Below are 20311 nucleotides of genomic sequence, written 5' to 3'. Positions count from 1 at the left end.
TTATAAAAAAAAATAAATAATATTTGCAGTTAACAAATTGTAAAATATTTCATTTAAAGTTAACTATGTAAAATCAATAATATTATTTACATTGGTATATTATATCTTAATACTCAAGTATCTTAAACGTTTAACCTTCAATGTATAGAGCTACAATGAAGTACAAAATCCGGGAACTTAGTGAATTATCTTTGTGTTTAACGCTTTTTAGTATGAAGCTAGATGTGGAATATCATCAATACACATTCATAAATTATATTAATATAAAACAATCAATATAAGTAGGAATAGGTAGAAACAGATTATCTAGTGACATTAAAAGATCCAATTATTTTGATACTCTAGGTTCTCAATTCTATAAATATATTGGTGTTTAACGTTTATATTTTAGCATTATCTTTCATTTCGGTAACAAAACATTAAGCGCTATACTTGATTTTCGTAATTTTATGTTTTTCTCCACTGTATCTTGATTAAATAAAACAAAATTCAAATAAAAAAACTCAAATTTCGTTATACGTATAAATTTACTTATAATAATATTATGCAATAAATTCATAATTTATAACTCAACAAACTCATCGTTCATTCAACAAGTTCGACATAAGTTAGCTTCGCAACTACATACATGATAATATATACAGAGTGATTCATCAAGCAGGCTAAATCCCTTTTTAACTCATAATAATTTAAATTCTGATGTTTTAGAATTCTGAAGATTATATAAATACATAGATCATCATACCGATTTAGTAGTGTTCTATGGCGAGTGACAAATTAAACTTTGATTTTTCAATTATAACTGCCTTTTTAGTGTAAATTGTGTCTAAATATTTTTATTTATTTTTTTGTAGTTTAGATGCATCTAAATAACATTGTTGTTAATGAGAAGTTTTAACATATTACAATTTATGCAAGTACAAATATATATCATATATTATTTCAAATACCAAACAATTATTTAACTGTTCGTTATCTGAAGATTTTTTTATTATTATAGTAAATATAATATTATATATTGGGTTATGAAAAAGTCTTATAAAAATATTTTAATTATTTATACATTTATTAGGTTATTTGTAGATTTGTATAATGCAGCGTTCAAAACATTTCTGAATCATTTATATATATTTATTTACTAACAAAATATAAAATAAATTTAATATTAATTAATCTAATATTCATCATACTTGATAAATAAAATTAAAAATTGTAACATCAGATTCAAATTATTATATTTCCCATAATTTGAGCAATTTAAATGATTATAAATGATTATTACGCTTACAAAAAACTGTTTTATCCACTTTTAATGCTTCATGTTTTTCCCTAAATGTATAATAAAGAATAATCTATTCTACATCTTACATATTGCGCATCATCGTTACATTAAATTACCTTTTTCACTGCGCTGTTAGTTTTTTAAAAGAAATTTTTATTCAAATAACAATGTGCACAGAGATGATTCTCTTGTACCACAAAACTATTTGAGAATATTGTGTACTCCTTTTTATTGTTTATGTATTTATTTATTTTTTTTTTTACAGATGAAATCGACAACCGTACTCTATAGATACAATGATATCAGTCGTAAAAACGGTTTTTACAGTCTCAACATAAGACATGCGGCCATTACCGGAGCTATTTACACGTTGGTGAGTGAGAATATAAACGTTGTTATGGGATTTTATACCAATAAAGATCTATATCAAAATGTTGTAGGTACTTTTTTATGGCAAAGGTTAGGTGTACACCGATTTAGAAAAAAAGTAAATAATATGTCACCACAATATCTTTTCTTTTCACTACTTAACTTACATTTTTGAATACCTATAGCTATTATAACTAGCTTGTATTTTAAAAATCCACGAAAATCAACTACTTTACCGTATTTTACTTTAGACCACGAATATGACATTATTGGAGTATAATATAAACAAAATACGTGAAAAAAAATTAAACAATAAAGCAAAACGTTGAAACCCCCCTAATCAATATTAAACAACTCAAAAAAATGTATTGGTTGTATTTATTTAATTAATAGAATAATTATTCTACTCATAACGTGTGACCAGCAATTATATTCATTTCATATTAATGATTTATATGCCCATAGAGCTTAGACTAATCAGTTCAAGATTAGGTACGAGTGAACACAGCACATACAGTATAAAGAAGAATAAGTGGTTTATCTATGGTAAAGAGTATTATATAGACACAATTGCACGTATGATATTATGATATAATTTAAAAAACTCAAGTTCCAACAAACATTTTACGTTAGGTCATTGGTTAATCTTACGTTGAATTAAATTTATATAAAATTCTGAACTGTCCTGGAATATAATCTGCAGATGGATTTTTCAAGGTATAAATACAAATAATATGTAACATTGGAGATAGTCCTGCAACATTTATTTGTCATTGATAATAAAACGTAAGTACCTACAAACAATGTACAAAACTCAACTGCATATATATTATGTTTTTAATATCTTGTCACACTGCCGAGTTACAAAAACTATCAGCATAGTCATTACGAGGTGAAAACATATATAGAATATTTTAATTCAACCTTTTTCATTCAGAACAATCATGTGATAATATTACCAAAAATTACATTTCCTAATAAGGTGGATTACAGAGTAATGACCGTGGGAAATACAGAGGTGAGCATTAACTAATAAAAAATTAATGTTTTTTAACACTTTTAAACTTAACAAGATGCTCATTATTCTTATTAAGCTAAAAACTTAACTACTTTAATTAACCGACGAAATACAAAAAAAAAATCTCAGTTCGATTAAAAATAGTTTATCAAGTTCAAATAATGTTATCAAAATTTTCGAGTTTAATAGTATAAGTATTAATTACGATTTACATTGTTTTAAATAAAAAAATCAACTCTTAAAATACTGTACTCTGTTCACGTTAAGAATGAACCAGCACTAGTCCGACCAAAACTCATTTTGTTCACTACCCCCACAAAACGAGCATGCGCTACAACGCACGTTATAGTGTCAGCCGCCACAAAATTGCAGCTATATAACACGTAGTGAACTCTACTTTTTCACTTTTACCGTATTATTTTCATCTCAGTTATGTTAGTAATGTAAACGATGATTTGCTAATTTCAAATTATAACAATAATTCGCAATTTAACGTGCACGTGAATTAAAAACTTGGATAATACAATTAGATATGACTTACGGCCTACCCTGTGGGTAAAAAATAAAAATACATATCAATTAAAATGTTGGTTCACAACAGAGTACACGATACAGTCTAAGATTGTAGTAACATTTAAATGGTATAGATTCTACTCAACAGATAAGTATGTCGCATGTATTATTTTTCTACACACACTTCAACGCAAAATAATATTTTATGATAATTTTGAACATAAAAGCAGTTAAATAAAAAATATAAAAGTATTTGGACAACAATATATTCAGAGTGGAATTCACTTCACTTCGCTCCACTTAAGTGTTTGTTGTATCTACAATTTTAAATACTTACAAAAATAAAATATACTTACTGAATGTTCAGTTGTTTAAAATTATATATAAATGTGCTAGAATTGAAAAGCTTTGAAACTTAAGTTGTAAAAATGATAAAAACAATATAATATTATTGAAACTTTTTATGTTAATTATGGCATTGGTTTTTAATTTTCACTGCTCGAGAAGACAAATATTATGTAGATTTATTTAACTAATGTAAAATTTCACTATCAAATTAATAATTAAAACAAGCGAATCCACGAATAATTTTATTAGCAAACAAAGTTTTCAAATCAAAAAATTAAATAACTTCTAGACTTTTCATGGTTTTTTTTCACAGCCATTTATGCTGAAAAACAGCTGTATATTTTTCTTTAATTTGATTTGAAAATAATTTTACGCTTAAAAAGATATTTTATATCTGTACAAAAAGACAATATTCTATAATTACGTTTATAAACACATTTACAACATGAGACCTGTTGTTGAAAAATGTATTTTCATTTCATTCAGTTGGAGTCATTACAAAATTCAATATATATGTTATCGGTATCTGTAAGGAAAAGAGTAGATAAAATTCGTAAGGCAATGCGTCTAGCACGAAAATCCATTTGCCAAAGTGTAATAAGTTTCCGTTGAGATTGAGAATCAAATAAATTCTATGAACGCTTATCATCAATACAGCCAGACTCCGTTTTATACATATTTCCTGTGGATCTGACCACGCAATACAAAGACTTTATAATTGGATTCCCACTACACCCCACATCGTCTTATATATTAACCACCTAACCATAAATCCCCGCCGTCGATTTATAAAACATGAAAAAGATATTTTCTATCAAAAAACTGAATAAAAAAAAAAAAATATAAGAATTGCACTTACTATGTACATATAAATATTTGCGTACATTGTGTTATACTTTATTATACAAATAAATGTAAACATACTTTGATATTTTTAACATTGAATAATAATGTATAAGTATTATCTGAGTAGGTATAATCATAAATTCAATAAGAGTGATTTTATGAACTATCAATACTCATAATCTTAAAAACTAACTAACGTTTTTGAAAAAAAATTGAAAATTGTTCACATAATTTTAAGACGTGAGAATTTTGATTTTTTACATTTTTAACAATTTTTATTTTTTCTGCTTTTTACTATAACTTATTATAAATAAAATTAAAGGAAATTCAATCTTAAGTAGGCTTGACGAAAAATTCAAATCTATTCATATAGCTTCACTAGATCAATCAATAAGTTATAAATATATCACATTTAACTAATGAATATTATGTCACATTGTTGCTACTTTCTAATGTGTTAGACAATTAACAGAAAACCACCACTTTCCATCAGACCACTGACCATTTGACTATTTTTTTCTTAAAAATCATTTTTTTTTTAAATAATATATTTTAATTGTAAAATGTTTAGAACTAACAGGCATAGTTTTCACCATTTCATCTCATGTTGTATAGAATAATATAATATTCTAAAGTGAATAGTGAGAAATAATATATAGAAATCAAATTCATAGAATCAATACTTCTCGATCACGGGAACTTCCTTGAAAACAACATGATATTTTCAGATTCTCTAAGCACACTACAAATCCTAAAAAACAAAACAAACACAACAAAATAGCAAAGTCCATTCAAAAAAAAAATAATCCAATCAAAATTCGGAGGTTCAAACATATCCCTCATCTGAATAACTGGTCACAGTAATATTGAAGGTAACGAAAAAGCAAACGAAAATTCCAAGAAAGCAACAAAATCCTCAGACGTCCAAAAGCTAAATATTACAACATATGCAGATTTAAAAAACCAAATCAAGGAACGCATACTTCTTAAATGGCAAACGCACTGGTTTAATCATAACACTAAATTAAGAATAATATAAAACACAACCTTCAGCTGGCCTAATTTCCCCCCGAATAGAAGGGATAAGACAATTATAAACAGACTCCGCATCGACCACACCCGTCCTATACATGGATACCTCATGGAAATGGAAGAATGGCCACTGTGTATTTCGTGTGGAACTGAACTAACAGTCTGCCACTTAATCACGGACTTCCGCCAATTTACGGATGACGAAGGAATTTAAACGTACCCGTCACGTTGGACACAGCTCTAGGACTGGACGCTGGCACCATCGTACGGGTTCTCAAATTCTTAAAAAAAACCGATCTGTGTAATAAAATCTAAAACAAAAATCGTGTATGCTTAGTGTAACTAATGGCGTTTGCTACTGATGTCAAATATGTTCAATGAAAAAAAAAAGAATCAATAATCGTAATATAGAGTCAGCCTAGCAATACACTATAATTTATTAAACTATTATATTACTATGCATGGGTATTATTTTCTAAAATAATTTAAATACAGATAAATATTTAATTAGTTTTAAGAAATGTCAACTAAAGAAATACTTCCATTCAATAGTATTCCATTGTTCCTTTATTTCATTATGGTATTAAGGATTCTTTTATAAGCATGGCACAAAATAGCATTTATTAAAAGTAAAGGTGTTTGAAAAGTAAAGTAAATAGTATTATCAAAATAAAAAAATAAAAAAAATGCTAATTTTATAATTGTATAATAATCAAGAAAGTAAAAAATGAACAAAGATTACCCATAAGTTATTGATTCAAGTATAAGTATTCGTAGTGCTTAAATTCGGATGGATAGAGTTCATTAACTATTTTTTTTATACGTACATTGAAAACACCACTACTCACAATTTTCATTAAACTGAGTTAACGCCAAACAGTGATATTTTTTTAACAACATTTTGTACGCAGAACTGTGTATTAAGTCATAAATTTTAATTTTATAATTATACTACTTATCATAACCTACTACAATACTCTATAGATATACTTGATATAACTTAATTGTAACTTAAAAAAAAAAAAATAACATTTAACTTTTACTAACAATGTTCACTAAATTATATTAAGTACAGATTTTTTAATTATATACAAATTATTTAAATTACTATCCCCTCGGTCTTTTGTGCAATAAAATTTATCAGGCACCTTCGCTACTCGTAATTAGCTAATATCTACAACAGGTACAGGTTTGTAACAGTTTGTAATAAAGTTTTTGAAAAACCATTTTAATATTGATTAACTAGTGAAAAATAATCTATCGTTTAAAATATCAACAGCTGGCCTACTTTACCCATTGGAAATCATTATTTTTTTGATTGCCTGAATATTCGCATGTTGCATCGACTAATTAGCAAACATAATATAATATCACTTTATATATCCTAATTTTAAGAATTACCTTGTATACTGATACTTATCAATTTTTCCAGTTTATATAAGTTTTACATGCTACACAAATACCTATTGCTGTACTAAACAATATAATATAAATATATAAGATTGACTTAAAAACATATACGTGGATCGGTTTTATATATAAAGATATTATTTTATATAAAAGTAAATTTTGGCAAACATTTAAATTCAAATTATTTGTTTTTCGAGAAAAAAATGTTGTTTATTTTTAATATTTATACTAATTAGCATTATCGTTTCAAAAATAAAAGCAATAACTAAACTTTGTATATTTTTTTTCTTTAATAAAATTTACTAAGTTTATATGTAAGTCTACAAATCGATAGATTTATAGTATCACTCTAAGCAACATAGATTTTAATATACAAACATAATGAATAAAATAATAAAAAAATTATGCAATAGTTAATGTAACATTTCGTATAAGTACCTTAGTTTTAAAACATTTTAGATTTTAGAATTTAAAAAAAGTATTCAATAATTGTAAATAAACTTTTTTTTTTGTTTATTAAAAATGTATATTATTTATTATTGGTTAAAATAGTACCTACTCATTTCATTTTGTGTTAAATCTACTGCCTTTTTTATGAATAATTGTTGTACCATTGTAAGTCCATTTTCTCGAAAATTGAATAAAAATTTGTTATAAAGTGTCTTAAACTTTTTTATGCAACTGATTTATTAACTTAAGCTATTAATAAAAGTTTTAAAAAAAAATTAGAACATCTTGCTTCGATGAACTGTTTTTTAAACATATTTATTTTAATTTGTACAATCTGTAACAGAAATGTACAATAAGCACAATGGTTGGTTGAAGAAGCTATTCAGTAATAGCACTTCATGGCGAGATAGTTGTGATTAGTGGGCTAGTTTCGATGAACTTTAATTTTGTTTTGGTCTCATTACCTTCTTAATTTATTTTTGTATAACAATATTTATTTAAATACTACAATACTTTTACTGGGCGTATTACGGTATTTTTTATTTATTTATTCATTTCCATTTACTAGTAACATGCTAAATTCTTTATGTTAGCAAATAAAACACATTTTATATCCAAAAAGCAAATAAATTACATTACAATTAAAGAATTTTGTATAAGTTGCAAATATACAATATGCACCTACTAATTACTATGTACATTAACATACGTATATACTATAATTTATTTGTTCGTTACCTTAAGTCTTGAACCAATTGTTTCAAATCGACCAAATGGTGCTCAGACTTTTAAATCGACACAATGAGTTTTAAATTTGTTTTATAATTAGTTGCATTTAAGATACTATGAAGCAGGACAAAAAAATTGTTCATGTACGTCCGTTTTATATAAAACCAGATTTAAACGATTTTTAATATATGATTAATTCACGTTATCCACTTATTACTATAAAAAATTAATAAAAATAAAAAACCATATCTCACTTTCTTCGTTATTTTACACAAGCCAACAAACCATGAGCCACGTAACGAATAAATATTTACATAATGTAAATTACAACATACGTTAATTATTGATTAGATATTCATCGGATGGTGTCGATGTTTGCATATTCTTTAAATTAAACATTTTACAAGTATCTAAAAACGTATTAAATTATGCAATAAATTAGTATGCATATTATTTATTGCACAAATAACACTATCAAACATTAAGTGTTTACTGTAATTTCATCGATATAATGTACATAATCTGATTGTAATCCTTGGTAAGCAGACGATGCATTCGCTGATAATCAAAGTCGTAAATACTCGGATACCCGACATATCAAATATAATAAAATCATAGGAAACATGATTTTCCTAATACATAAATTATATTATGAAATTTGTAAGAGCGACACTGACGTCTGAAATTTAAGTCCAAAACCCTTGCTCTGTTGATTCGTGTGACACAACGGAGACCACCACGTTGTCCAGTTCGGATGAGTTATACCATATAGACTTATAAATATATGGGCTGCGTTTCCTCATACGCTACTATAAGTTGCCAAGTGCCAACTATGTTAAAAAGAGATAGTCCGTTACCGTGTAATAGAACGGGGCCCACATACTTAAGGTATATACTATTTTTTTCTTAAAAATCTTGTTACTTTTGTTGTCATACTATTCTTTCTCTCTCTATCTAACAACGTTTGCCTCGGACATCTATCTCTGCTATCAGTAAATTTCTTTATATTTCTATGGGTTATACAAGTTTGTGAATACCATAAACCATATGGACAAACAATGGTGCTAGTAAAAAGGTCGGTTTCCCCAGCACCCCAACTTCGAATTTCGAGTTGAAACCTATACCAACCGTTTGTTCCTCGTGTACACTACGAACTTAACATTTTAAAGAGGTGCAAATAAGAGGACTTTGAGATTCACGATGAAAATCGAAAATCATTTTTTGTTATATAAATGGTTGAGATTGGTTACTCAAGCAGATGAGGTAAAAGCATATTATATCAAATCTTTTTATCTATCACCTCAAATAAACAAATGATATATATCTTAAAAGAAAAATTGTATGAAAGTTTATTTTATATGTCTGTTGTCTATAGACTCGAAAAACCACTCGACCGATGTAACGAACATTTTAGATATTATTTTCAGACAGGTCAAGAAAGTTTGTTGAATAGTTTTAACCATTTTCGAAAATATATCAAGAATTATAACTGAAGTACACTAAAACCGAGATACACGACCGATTTAATCCATTAACCCTGTATAGTTGTACCTATATTATAAATTGTTAATTTTTTCTCGGCCGAAGTCTGGTTATACAGGTATTATATAGCTAGTGTTATATAATTACGAAATATAATTTTGGATTATTGTTGTTTTGTCTATTGTATTTTTTTTTTTTTTTTTTTTATTGAACTAAAAAAACATCAACAACAAAGGCTATTAGTTTTTTGTTAAGATACAATGTTGAGGATATTACAATGTTTATATGATGCTAACTACATATGATTACTATTTAAGATAATGTTACAATTTTATCAATATGTTTAAATTTTGTTGTATAAATCCGATCCTTGTCTATTGTATTGACGTAAATTATATGCGTATTATAAAAAGTATTGTAACACAATGTACAATATACATAAGTTTATAAAAGCCAAGCTTATTCATGGTGGAATAGTTATGTAATGTGCTGTTCATATTATTTATACAGTAAATTTATTTATATAAATATAATATGGATAATCATTATTTTGATACTATAGGTACTTTATTCTATATGACTTAACATTTAATTTATTTTCTACTTTCTATGCAATAAAATATGTTTATTGTTTATTTAAATTAAGAAAATAACAGTTTTGATTTCTTTTACGAATATATTTATGGTATTAGTTATAATAATATACCTAACATTTTTATAATGATTTTGATAAAAGACTAGCTAAGCTCATCCACACGCTTACTATGGCTCAGACTGATATGAAAGAATGAACGTAATCTAGGGAACGTAGATTCACCGAGAAAACACATCGTTCAATAATTTAATACCTTTGTTTGCGTTGTTCTGACTATGTGAAATAATAGGAAAAGAAGAAAAAACACCATGTTTTATTATAAAGCTAGTGGATTTACTAGGTACATTTTTGCTTGTCCGTTGTTTACATAAACATAAAGATCAGAGGGTTCACCGACTCTAGAGCATGCGATGTATAATTGCCCAAGAGAGAAGTAATCTTTTTATAATTTCAAACCACTTGCAAATATTGCACTTGCGCTTTATTGGTAGTCATAGCGAACGTATAGCGTATTTTAGAAATTGAAGTCGTTTAAACTCCAACGCCATTTCTATCTAAATTAAAAATTTTCTTATAAATATTACCTTTTTTTATAGGTTACCTAAGTTTTACCTTTTTAGTTCACTATTATGGAGTCCAATTACAAATGTTGCTTCAGTTAATCGTTCATCAATTTTTTAATTACTGTTTATATATTTCAATTGGATGACCTGATTAAAGGAAACTGTGAATGTAGTGGACGTATTCAATTGTATTCTACATCGTAGTTGTTTAAGTTAATACTCGATATACAGACTACAGCCAACTTTCCACGACAAATCCGGACTATGGTCATTATCTCCAATTCGATAATAATCCAACGCCAGTAATAGCAGTTACTATACCTCCACAGCCATATAATTTTAATCGCCTTTTACGATAATTGGGAGTTGCGAGTTTAACAATTATGGGATATATCCACTAACTCTAGTTTGTTTGACCTACAGGGAAAAGTCGTTAGTGTTTATCAGTATCGAAATTAATTTGTGACAAGTTAATTGGAATGAAAATTAATTAAAAAACGATTTAGAATATTTGTTATCATGAAACATTTAGAAAACTAAGCAACTAAAAATATCATCTCAAAACACACTATCGGGACAGTGCATCGTATTACATCCAAATTCAAATTGAATTTGATTTAATAGCTACCAAGCTGTTATTAATGTACAGTTTATTAATAATATCAATACCGAATAAGTAAAAGGAATACCTAACTTATCATACCTAGTCGCTAAAATCAACTAATATTTACCTGCAACATTTAGTACACAATATACATTATATTTATACTACATAATATTGTGTGCCACTTTTTGCTCAGAAAGTACTAATTTTATCAACATTTTTCTTGATTTAAATCACAATATTATTGTTTTCATCCGTTAAACAAACTACAACTCTCTAGAAACGCTTTCGACTACATAATATAGTTTTCAAAGTGTGTAACAATAATGTACAGGGATCTCGACTAGTTTACTTGGCTAAATTGGTTCTAAGTGTGACAACTCGCTGCAGTATCTCGTTATCATGGCCTAGACGGCTAGAATTAATGTATTGTATGCATCTTGCAGTCATAACTTTCTCTAGAGATTAATTGAAACCGTCCAAACGAAACGTTGCAGATATCCTAATAAAAACAAATTACCGGATCATCATCGCAAATTATAATAATATCAAAGTCTATTATAATCATTTCTGTCGTTGAACTCAACATATCATACTTAAACGTAGTCAGGTTTATGTATATTTATTATGATTATTCAAAGAAAAGAAACTATTGATATTATTATATTTGTTGATTCGTATATTATATTATTATTATGATATAATTATCTAAGTTAACATTTAGATGTGTAGACACGCGCACATTTTCATATATTATTATGTACATAATATTATACACATGCATAGACGCAGACCACTCGTCTACGGGTATAATAAAATACACCACAAACTATACAGACTACAGCAGTAGAATTAGCAAGAACGCATTACCCCTACACATAATACTGCCATAAAATTGAACCGTATATAAGAGACCGTCAAACTACACATCGTTTAACACGACATCGTGTATATTATATTCCATTTCGGACATTTGGCGTTTCCGTATTGCACATCATAAAAACCAAAAAAGAAATATATTTTTATCATACTAAAATAATAAACTAGTATATATAATATTGAATTTCAGATACTTTCTTAACACTGTTTTTCAGATTGATTTTTCTCCCACATTATTTTTATTTCGCTCTACACTCGACATGATATTTATGTTTGCTTAAACACACGATTAATATCAGCCCCGTGGCCTGTACGCCAATACCGTTTGTTCAAATACTCAAATATCAGTTACTGAGTCATCAAGATGCACACGGAGTTATCACGACTGACAAGTGCAGTACAACAATATTGACGTGTGCCATTATATACCCGAATAAATATTACGAATGCATCTGATAATTGTTTATATGAAAGTTAATGTAATGCACCTACAGCGTGTGATTTGGAAATTCAATAATTATTTAATTCAATAAAAAAAAAATCAATCGCTGACATTTTTTTCATTAAATCCCTGTCTGGTAGCGTTCGATAAAGTCATACCGCACTATATATTATTATTATTATACAACCAAACGATATTGTCCATGACTAAGCCTACTAAGTTGAACTATTGAACGTTATAATATTATATTATGTGTGAGTGTTTACCGTATAATATACAATACATAGGCAGTATTATGTTGGCGTACCTATACATGTTTACAACGTATGAGTAGATCAAGCACAATCTGATCGTTGTCCGCTGTGTAATCACCAAAGCTTAAAGTACTAAAATAGCTTATTATAGTATCCCATAGAAACTCACCATTTGAAAATCGAAGCTACTGCACGGTTTTCGCAGTGCCGACACCTATTCAGGTATTATAATATTACACACATCTGGTTTATTTATTCAATAAAACAAAAATATTTCTAAAATAGTAAAATTAAAAAAAATACATATTTATGGCTACAGCCTTGAATATTAAAATGTTTAAATAAAAATAGAAACTTCTGGTTTCAGTCATCATCTGGTTACGTCTACATTTGCAATCAAACGTTAAATAACAAAAGGATTTTTCGTAGTTGAACATTAGAAATTTTATAATTTTTTGAATTGAATGGTATGTTCGTTTTATAAATTATTGTGTTCATGATTTTTAGTTATTGAATTTTAGATACTCTAGGATTATTACCCATGGAAAACCACTCCAAAACTAGTAATTACCATCTTAATTTTTACATTATATTACTCAAAATTGTAGTCCTTAAAAAAATATTTGATTTTATCATTTAAAAATACGTGAAAGTGAATTAAATTTAAATTAAATTTAAGTATTAACATAAATTAATTCGTTATTAAGATGAAACAATTGTTATAATCTTATCTCGGATACAGCATTATAATTAAATACTATTATTAAATCTAAATAGTTACTATTGTTTATCAAAGTTATTACAAAATAGAAAGTTTTGAGATAAATAAATGATAATATTATGAACTACAGTAATATATTATTATGTTTTTACTGATTGCCAAATATTAATACAATTTTGATACAAATATAGAGTATTTATATTTATATATCTGTTCTAAATTTCAACTTAATTTGTTAATCTGATCTCTGAAAAAGTGATAACTTATTTTCTGAAAATGATTGTATTACACGTTTAAAGTTCGTAAACTTATATTCATATATCAACTTATTTAAAAATTTCAACCTAAATACTTTCTGATTCTTTCTATTTGAGTTTCTTAAGTTTTGTGCAACTTAAATTTATTTCTATTGCTAAAAAGTTCCAACTACCTATATATGATAAATTGTCACGTTTAAAGAACATGTAGGATTCTCGAAAAAATTGAAAATAATTTGTGGACACACAGTTATAATGTACATGTATTATCACTAGTTACTATTTCATAATATATAAAATGCTATGCGTATTTTTTCATACTAACTAAAAACACACTGACCAATAATAAAATTAATGTTTTATAATATTAGTAAGCATATACAATTTTAAACCTTATTTCTCAATTCCATGTAGATGTAGATGTTTTAACTGTGAGACATCAACTTAGTATTAGTTATTGCAATTTGATTGGACCACAACTATTTATGAAAACTCCAAATTGATAACTACACTCTGATGTATGATCGTTAAAGTTTTGATCACTTGGTGATTTAAAGAGTCTAACAGTCATAAAAAAGAGAAAACATTGTTACATAAAATGAATTTTTCTGATATTTTATAAAATGCTGTGCGTACGCGTTCTATGACAACAATAATTTCCGTCGTAAATTTAAAGTAAATTAATAAATATTAAACTGTTGATTAAATAAAAGAAAATATAATTCCTTATATACAAAACGTTACTTTACTCTAAATTATGCTCATTTTTTATTTTTTTAAACGTCATTATAACACTATAGTATGACAAATATGCCAAATTGTAAACGAATAATGTTCTTAAATATATTTGGAATCCCATATTTAAAATCATAGGAACACAAAAATAGTACATAAAAAGGGGGAAATTGGCTAACCTTTCTGTTGTACAGTAATAGTCGAGTGTTCTTCGTGATTGATTGGGTCATTGTAAGTAACATATTATTATATGTGTTAAATTTAAATTTAATGATAAATCATTGGATAAGAAAAGCGGAGATGAACTGTCAGCATATTACCAAATAATATTACTATTGCTTATTAGAGTAATTAATTTTTTTATAAGTAGTACTGTAGAAACTTTAAATAGAAGATATTTTACATTTAATCAAATTATTTTTAAAAATTACATTGGGCTTATAAAATGTAATAATATACGTTAAATGATTTGAGTCTTACAAATAATTTTTTTTAAATAACTAGGTATTAACAAAATAATTAACACTGTTATTATTTAATTTTCTGAATTCGTCCAATTTTCATTACTTATCACTTATCAGGAACCTAATATAACATTTTCCAATTATAAAAATTGGAAATTTTATACAATGAACTACCTATAGAACAGGTTCCAATTTTCGTGATGTTAACGAGTTATGTCTTCGTTTAAACTACAAGTGTTTATAAAGCAAAATAAACTATAGGTACCTATCTTTAATTTTATGTAATGGCTATAACAAAAATGTATGAGAAAACTTCTATTAAATTTTCAAACATTTTGACACAGCGAATATTTTTTTATTGAAAATTCTATACAAATAAAAAAAAATGAAATATTTATACCGTGTATTAAAAATAATAACACAAATGTTTAAAAAAAACGTCAAGTACGGTTATTAGTTTTTGAATTACAAAAAAAATAATAAAATCGTTAGTTTACGGATGTTTATCAAAATTTGTTATAACTTATTATACCTAATATACTTTTAATTATTATATTAGCTAACCATAATTTAAAAACATAAACTAATATTGTGACATTTTAATTTTGATTTTCAAGCATTGCTTGTAAATTTAATTTATTCACATTAATACGCTTATATAAATTTATAAAGCGAAAAATTTCTGACTATGTCATTTCATTATAGAACTTCAAAGTATTTCAACATTTAGCTCGACGAAGATTATTTCAGTATAGAGCCCATAAGTCCATAGTAAATTATGCAACATCATATCGAGAAAAATATCTATCAAAAGCAGAGTAGATCCAAGAAAAAAATAAGATATAAGATATTAAAATTATCAACAAAAACCGTAGAATGTCTTATGTCTTTGACATATAGAAATATTTTTTAACGAAATAAAGCCTGATGGCCAGTTATTTTTGTTTGAAATAACAACAACGATAGAACAAAAATTGGTTCGAAATAATAAAATAAGGCTGGTTAACCAGCCCCAAGCGCTACGTTATGTTACAAAAATATTTTAAATTAGGACACTACTTTTTTGTCGCATCAAAAAAAACAACTCTGAGTGGAGTCCAGTATAATCAAAATTAGCCGAGGTTTTATTAAAAAACGATGACTTGTTTCCATTATACCAAGTACTAGACAGTGTGAGACTAATAAGTCTCATATGAAACCAACTAAAAAATAATAACAATATAAAAATGTATATATTATATAAACATAAAATATAATATGTATCCTATATCGACGAATACAGCTAAACCTAAAGAGATTTTTAGATCATAAATGCTTTGTATGAGTATAATATATTTTGAATAAATTACACACATGATTACAAAACACTTACCACGTTTTTCACTTCACTTATTTTTTTTTTTAATATTTAAAATTGTTAATTTTAATTAAAGTCTCAAAAGTTTAGTACCGAGAATTCTAATATATTCTAATAGTTCTTAACAATTGAAATATTTTCAAACAGGAAATTTATTTGTGTCATATTTTCATTTATAAAAACAATCAAAATCTATAATTTATTTTGAAATTTGATAATTTATTTAACATCCATCAAAAATTTTAAAATTTATCCTATACATAGAATACAATCTTAATAAATATATTGTGTATTTGTGTAAATTTTTAATTATTTAATAATACTACAAATTTAATTTTAAAAATGTTTTAAAAAGGTAGTCATTGAAAAAATATGCTTCTATAGATTTATAGAATTGGCTTTAATCTAACTAATTATTTTTATAATTCAAAAAGTATTTTATTTCATCTGCTAGTTACTCAGAAATCTCAAATAAACTATCATTCTAAACGAAAAAATCATATTAAATATGCATTTTTTGGTCACCTTTTTTTGACAAATAGTTTCATAATATTTTTATGTAGAAAATCAATGAATTAAGGATTATTTTCGAAAAATCAAAGTGATAATGTAAAGTCAAAATGTGAGTATACTCAGACGTTGCAGCTAATTGAGTTATTTAATCCTCTAACATATTTTTAATTATTTTTTCTGAAACTTAAATAGATCATTTTTAAATCAAATATAAGTTATACATTGATATTATATGTTAGGATTTAGCTTATCGCATTCACATAAATAATTTATTTTATTTGTATTGGCTAAACTTAAAATAAATCATAAACCATAATCTATTAAATCATTACTACAATGTACAAGGTATAATAATTGTATTAACTACATTTTTTTTTATTATGCAATTTAATCCTTAAATAAATAAAAATCAATTTTGTTTTAAATTTTAAATAAACTGCAACAATACATCAAATTGGTATGTGCTGTGTGCATAAAACATATTTTTATTACCATATTGAATAATCGATTCAAGTTACCGGAACATCAATATGTACTTTTTATTTAATTAATTAATGTATATTATAATACATAAAACCATATTATGGATGAATATATTTGACGTTTTAATAAATCGTTTAACAATGAAATTTATAATAATGTGTTACGCATAGAATATTGGCTGTTCAAAGATATATAATATGTCCATTAAAACCAGACATTTGAATGACATTTCATTCTGTTATTGATTTCAATCATTTTTTCTTCATGTTATTAAAATGTATATTTTCCACTCTGTCATAACCATAGTTATGTGTGAATTGGTGGCATAGTATATGAACAATAAAATAATGCTTTTATTATTACGCCAAGGTAAAAAAAAACCAATACACTCGTTACTTTGCTCGGATTCAAAAAAAAAAACCCCCCGTGATGTACGAATATTATATTACTTTTGTTAACCTACATAATAATATGTTGAATTTTATATCAAATTATTCAATAGCAGTAAAAACGTAATTTTCATCTATACACATTTTGATATTTCTTGTTAAAGTGGAGTCTTAGTGAGTGTATATGTTAGTAAATTATTAAAATTCAAAACTATTTAAAAAATAAAAAATATTTAAGCATCACCAAAACATAATTTTGAATTCTTAATCCAAGCCCAAATGAAATAAGAAACACAGTTTTTCTTATAGTTGAAACTACTTGTTAGCCAAATAGAATGAATTCAATAATCGCTCATAAATCAAAACCTCTGTGTTGACATATATTGAAGGTGTTATACTTAACATAGTGTCGTGTAAGATATATACAGTGACATTGAGATCGATTCAAGTAGGTAATATATTTAATGTTATCAATCACCTTCGACAAGATTTAATACTATAAAATCTTTAGAATTTACTCAATGTGGATTTCAAATCTTTCATGAGTAAACCTGTCAATTTTATTAGATAGTCTCTTGATTTTTTTGTACAGTAATTGTAAAAAAATAAAAAAATACATATTATTGTATTATACCTCAGTAAAATAAGAAAAAAACAAATTGACATATTTTTTCTTAAATTCTATTGAATTGTAAGAATGTTTTTTATTTAAATTATTTTGTAAACTGACTTGTAGCATATAGTATGCTAAGACATTTTAATTTTAATAAATAAATAAATAAAATTATTAGTACCTATTGTATGTGTTTTTTTGTTTTTATTAAAATATAAAATTAAAAATCTATAGCATAATGTACAAACTTTAATAAATATGATGAGAAATATTTACATGATAATAATATTCATGAGGAGGGGGCTGTCTAATGACAGAACTTTTAAATAATGTTATATTTATACACGATATGTACTATACCAAAAATAAATGATTACCATACGGAACTATAACCGTGATTAATGTGATAATAAACAATTATTAATGTACATAAGTAAAATGTTTTTTTCATATTTTATATTGTTAGTGGAGGTTATATAACACGATGTTATTATTTTTGTGGAAAACGATTTTAAAGGGCAGAATTTATCACTGAAAAAGTTCTTTTTTACATTTAAACTTAAAAATTCAGATTATTATACTTACAGAGCCTAATAATAACTGATTATTTTATATGTACTTCTTTACAAATATCTTTTTTTTTTTGCACTTAGGAAGTGGAATCTTTGAAAATGTATATGGAATATTAAATATAAATGGGAAATACTGTGTTAGATACATTTTTTTTATGATTATTCATGATTTTCAAAAAAATAATTCAAAATAGAACAAAAACAAATACTCGTTTTTAGTAAACTTTTTATTATACTAAGAATTGTTTCGTCAATACAATGATGTAATATTTATAAAGGCCGATGCAGTAGATAATGCAATTCAATCAAATAAAAGCTAACATCAATATAAAACAGTAGGTACTAAATGTAATTTTTATCACATATTTCAAAACAAGAGTATTTTATACAAATAGAGTATCCATGTTACAACATATTTAAATTATGTCAAAATTCAAATTGAATACTATTGTATTTTTGGTTAATTTCTCATAACTTATTACTTATTAGTTATTAGTAACTATACAAGACTCTAACAATACAAATACCAAATAAAAAGAGTGTGTGAAAATGTATTTTGTTCTTATCATTCCCAAGGATAGAACTATCTATGTATGATGGCAAAAAAAACCCCGTGCAATAATAATACTGTAATACTATTTAAACAGTTTTGCTTTTTCCAGCTTATGATAATCTCGAGAGCCTGATGTCGCTCTCGTGTAAGTAGTCTCTCATTTAAATGCGTGGGTCGTGTACATGCAAATTTCTTGAGCTGGATTTTCTTAGATCACTAAATTATTCACGTGGTGAGAAAATAAAACGTACTAGTCCCGTTTATATTGTAGCAGTACCTACCTCATATGATATATATATGTATAATAATACATGTGGGTGAGGGGTGACACACATGCATGCACGCGCGAGTACACAGAATGCACTTCACTACTTCATCGGTAAATATAAGTGTTCTTTAATACGTGATCGTGCATAATTAAATACTCTCCGATGAGTGCGTCTGTGTAGACGCACAAATTGACTACCCGACGCATTATCTTCCGTTTTCCGTGATATACCGTCATTGGTACATCCGTTGAGTGTTATCATTACCGTGGTAATATTGATGTCACGGCCCGACATATATCACATAATCTATATATATATATGAATCCCTGTTTTGATTGGTCATGGCATCACGGGTGAACGGCTGGACCGATTTCAGTAATTCTCTTTTCGTGATGTTTTTTACTGTCAGGAAAAAGCTCTTATGAAAGAAAAATTAAGAACATTTTGCGGAAAATTAGAAAATTGAAAAAAACTTAAATACCATAAAGACTTAAAAATGGTTTCTGTTGGTTAGGTTACAAGAAAAAAATGTATATAAATTATTATTATTATTATTTTTTTTTTTTTTT

General features: G+C 26.1%; 1 protein-coding gene and 1 long non-coding RNA gene across 8 annotated transcripts in view; one reads left to right on the top strand and one right to left on the bottom strand.

Moving 5' to 3' along the window:
- LOC107169664 (uncharacterized) overlaps positions 1-20311 on the bottom strand; it is a 207410-nt gene that overhangs the window by 124408 nt on the left and 62691 nt on the right. The gene's annotated exons all lie outside the window — the stretch shown is intronic.
- The window catches only part of LOC107169663 (uncharacterized), a 133911-nt gene that overhangs the window by 59596 nt on the left and 54004 nt on the right, over positions 1-20311 (top strand). For all 3 annotated transcript variants that reach the window (XM_089226521.1, XM_089226518.1, XM_089226520.1), the window contains one exon: positions 1548-1655. In XM_089226521.1, coding sequence (XP_089082647.1) covers positions 1548-1655 — 108 coding nt within the window. The remainder of the gene's footprint in view (positions 1-1547; positions 1656-20311) is intronic.

Source organism: Diuraphis noxia, unplaced genomic scaffold (genome assembly GCF_037042655.1).
Source record: "Diuraphis noxia isolate RWA-SAM2 unplaced genomic scaffold, SU_Dnox_SAM2 contig0004, whole genome shotgun sequence".
Classification (NCBI taxonomy): Eukaryota; Metazoa; Arthropoda; class Insecta; order Hemiptera; family Aphididae; genus Diuraphis; species Diuraphis noxia.
This window is presented reverse-complemented; position numbering and strand designations above follow the sequence as displayed.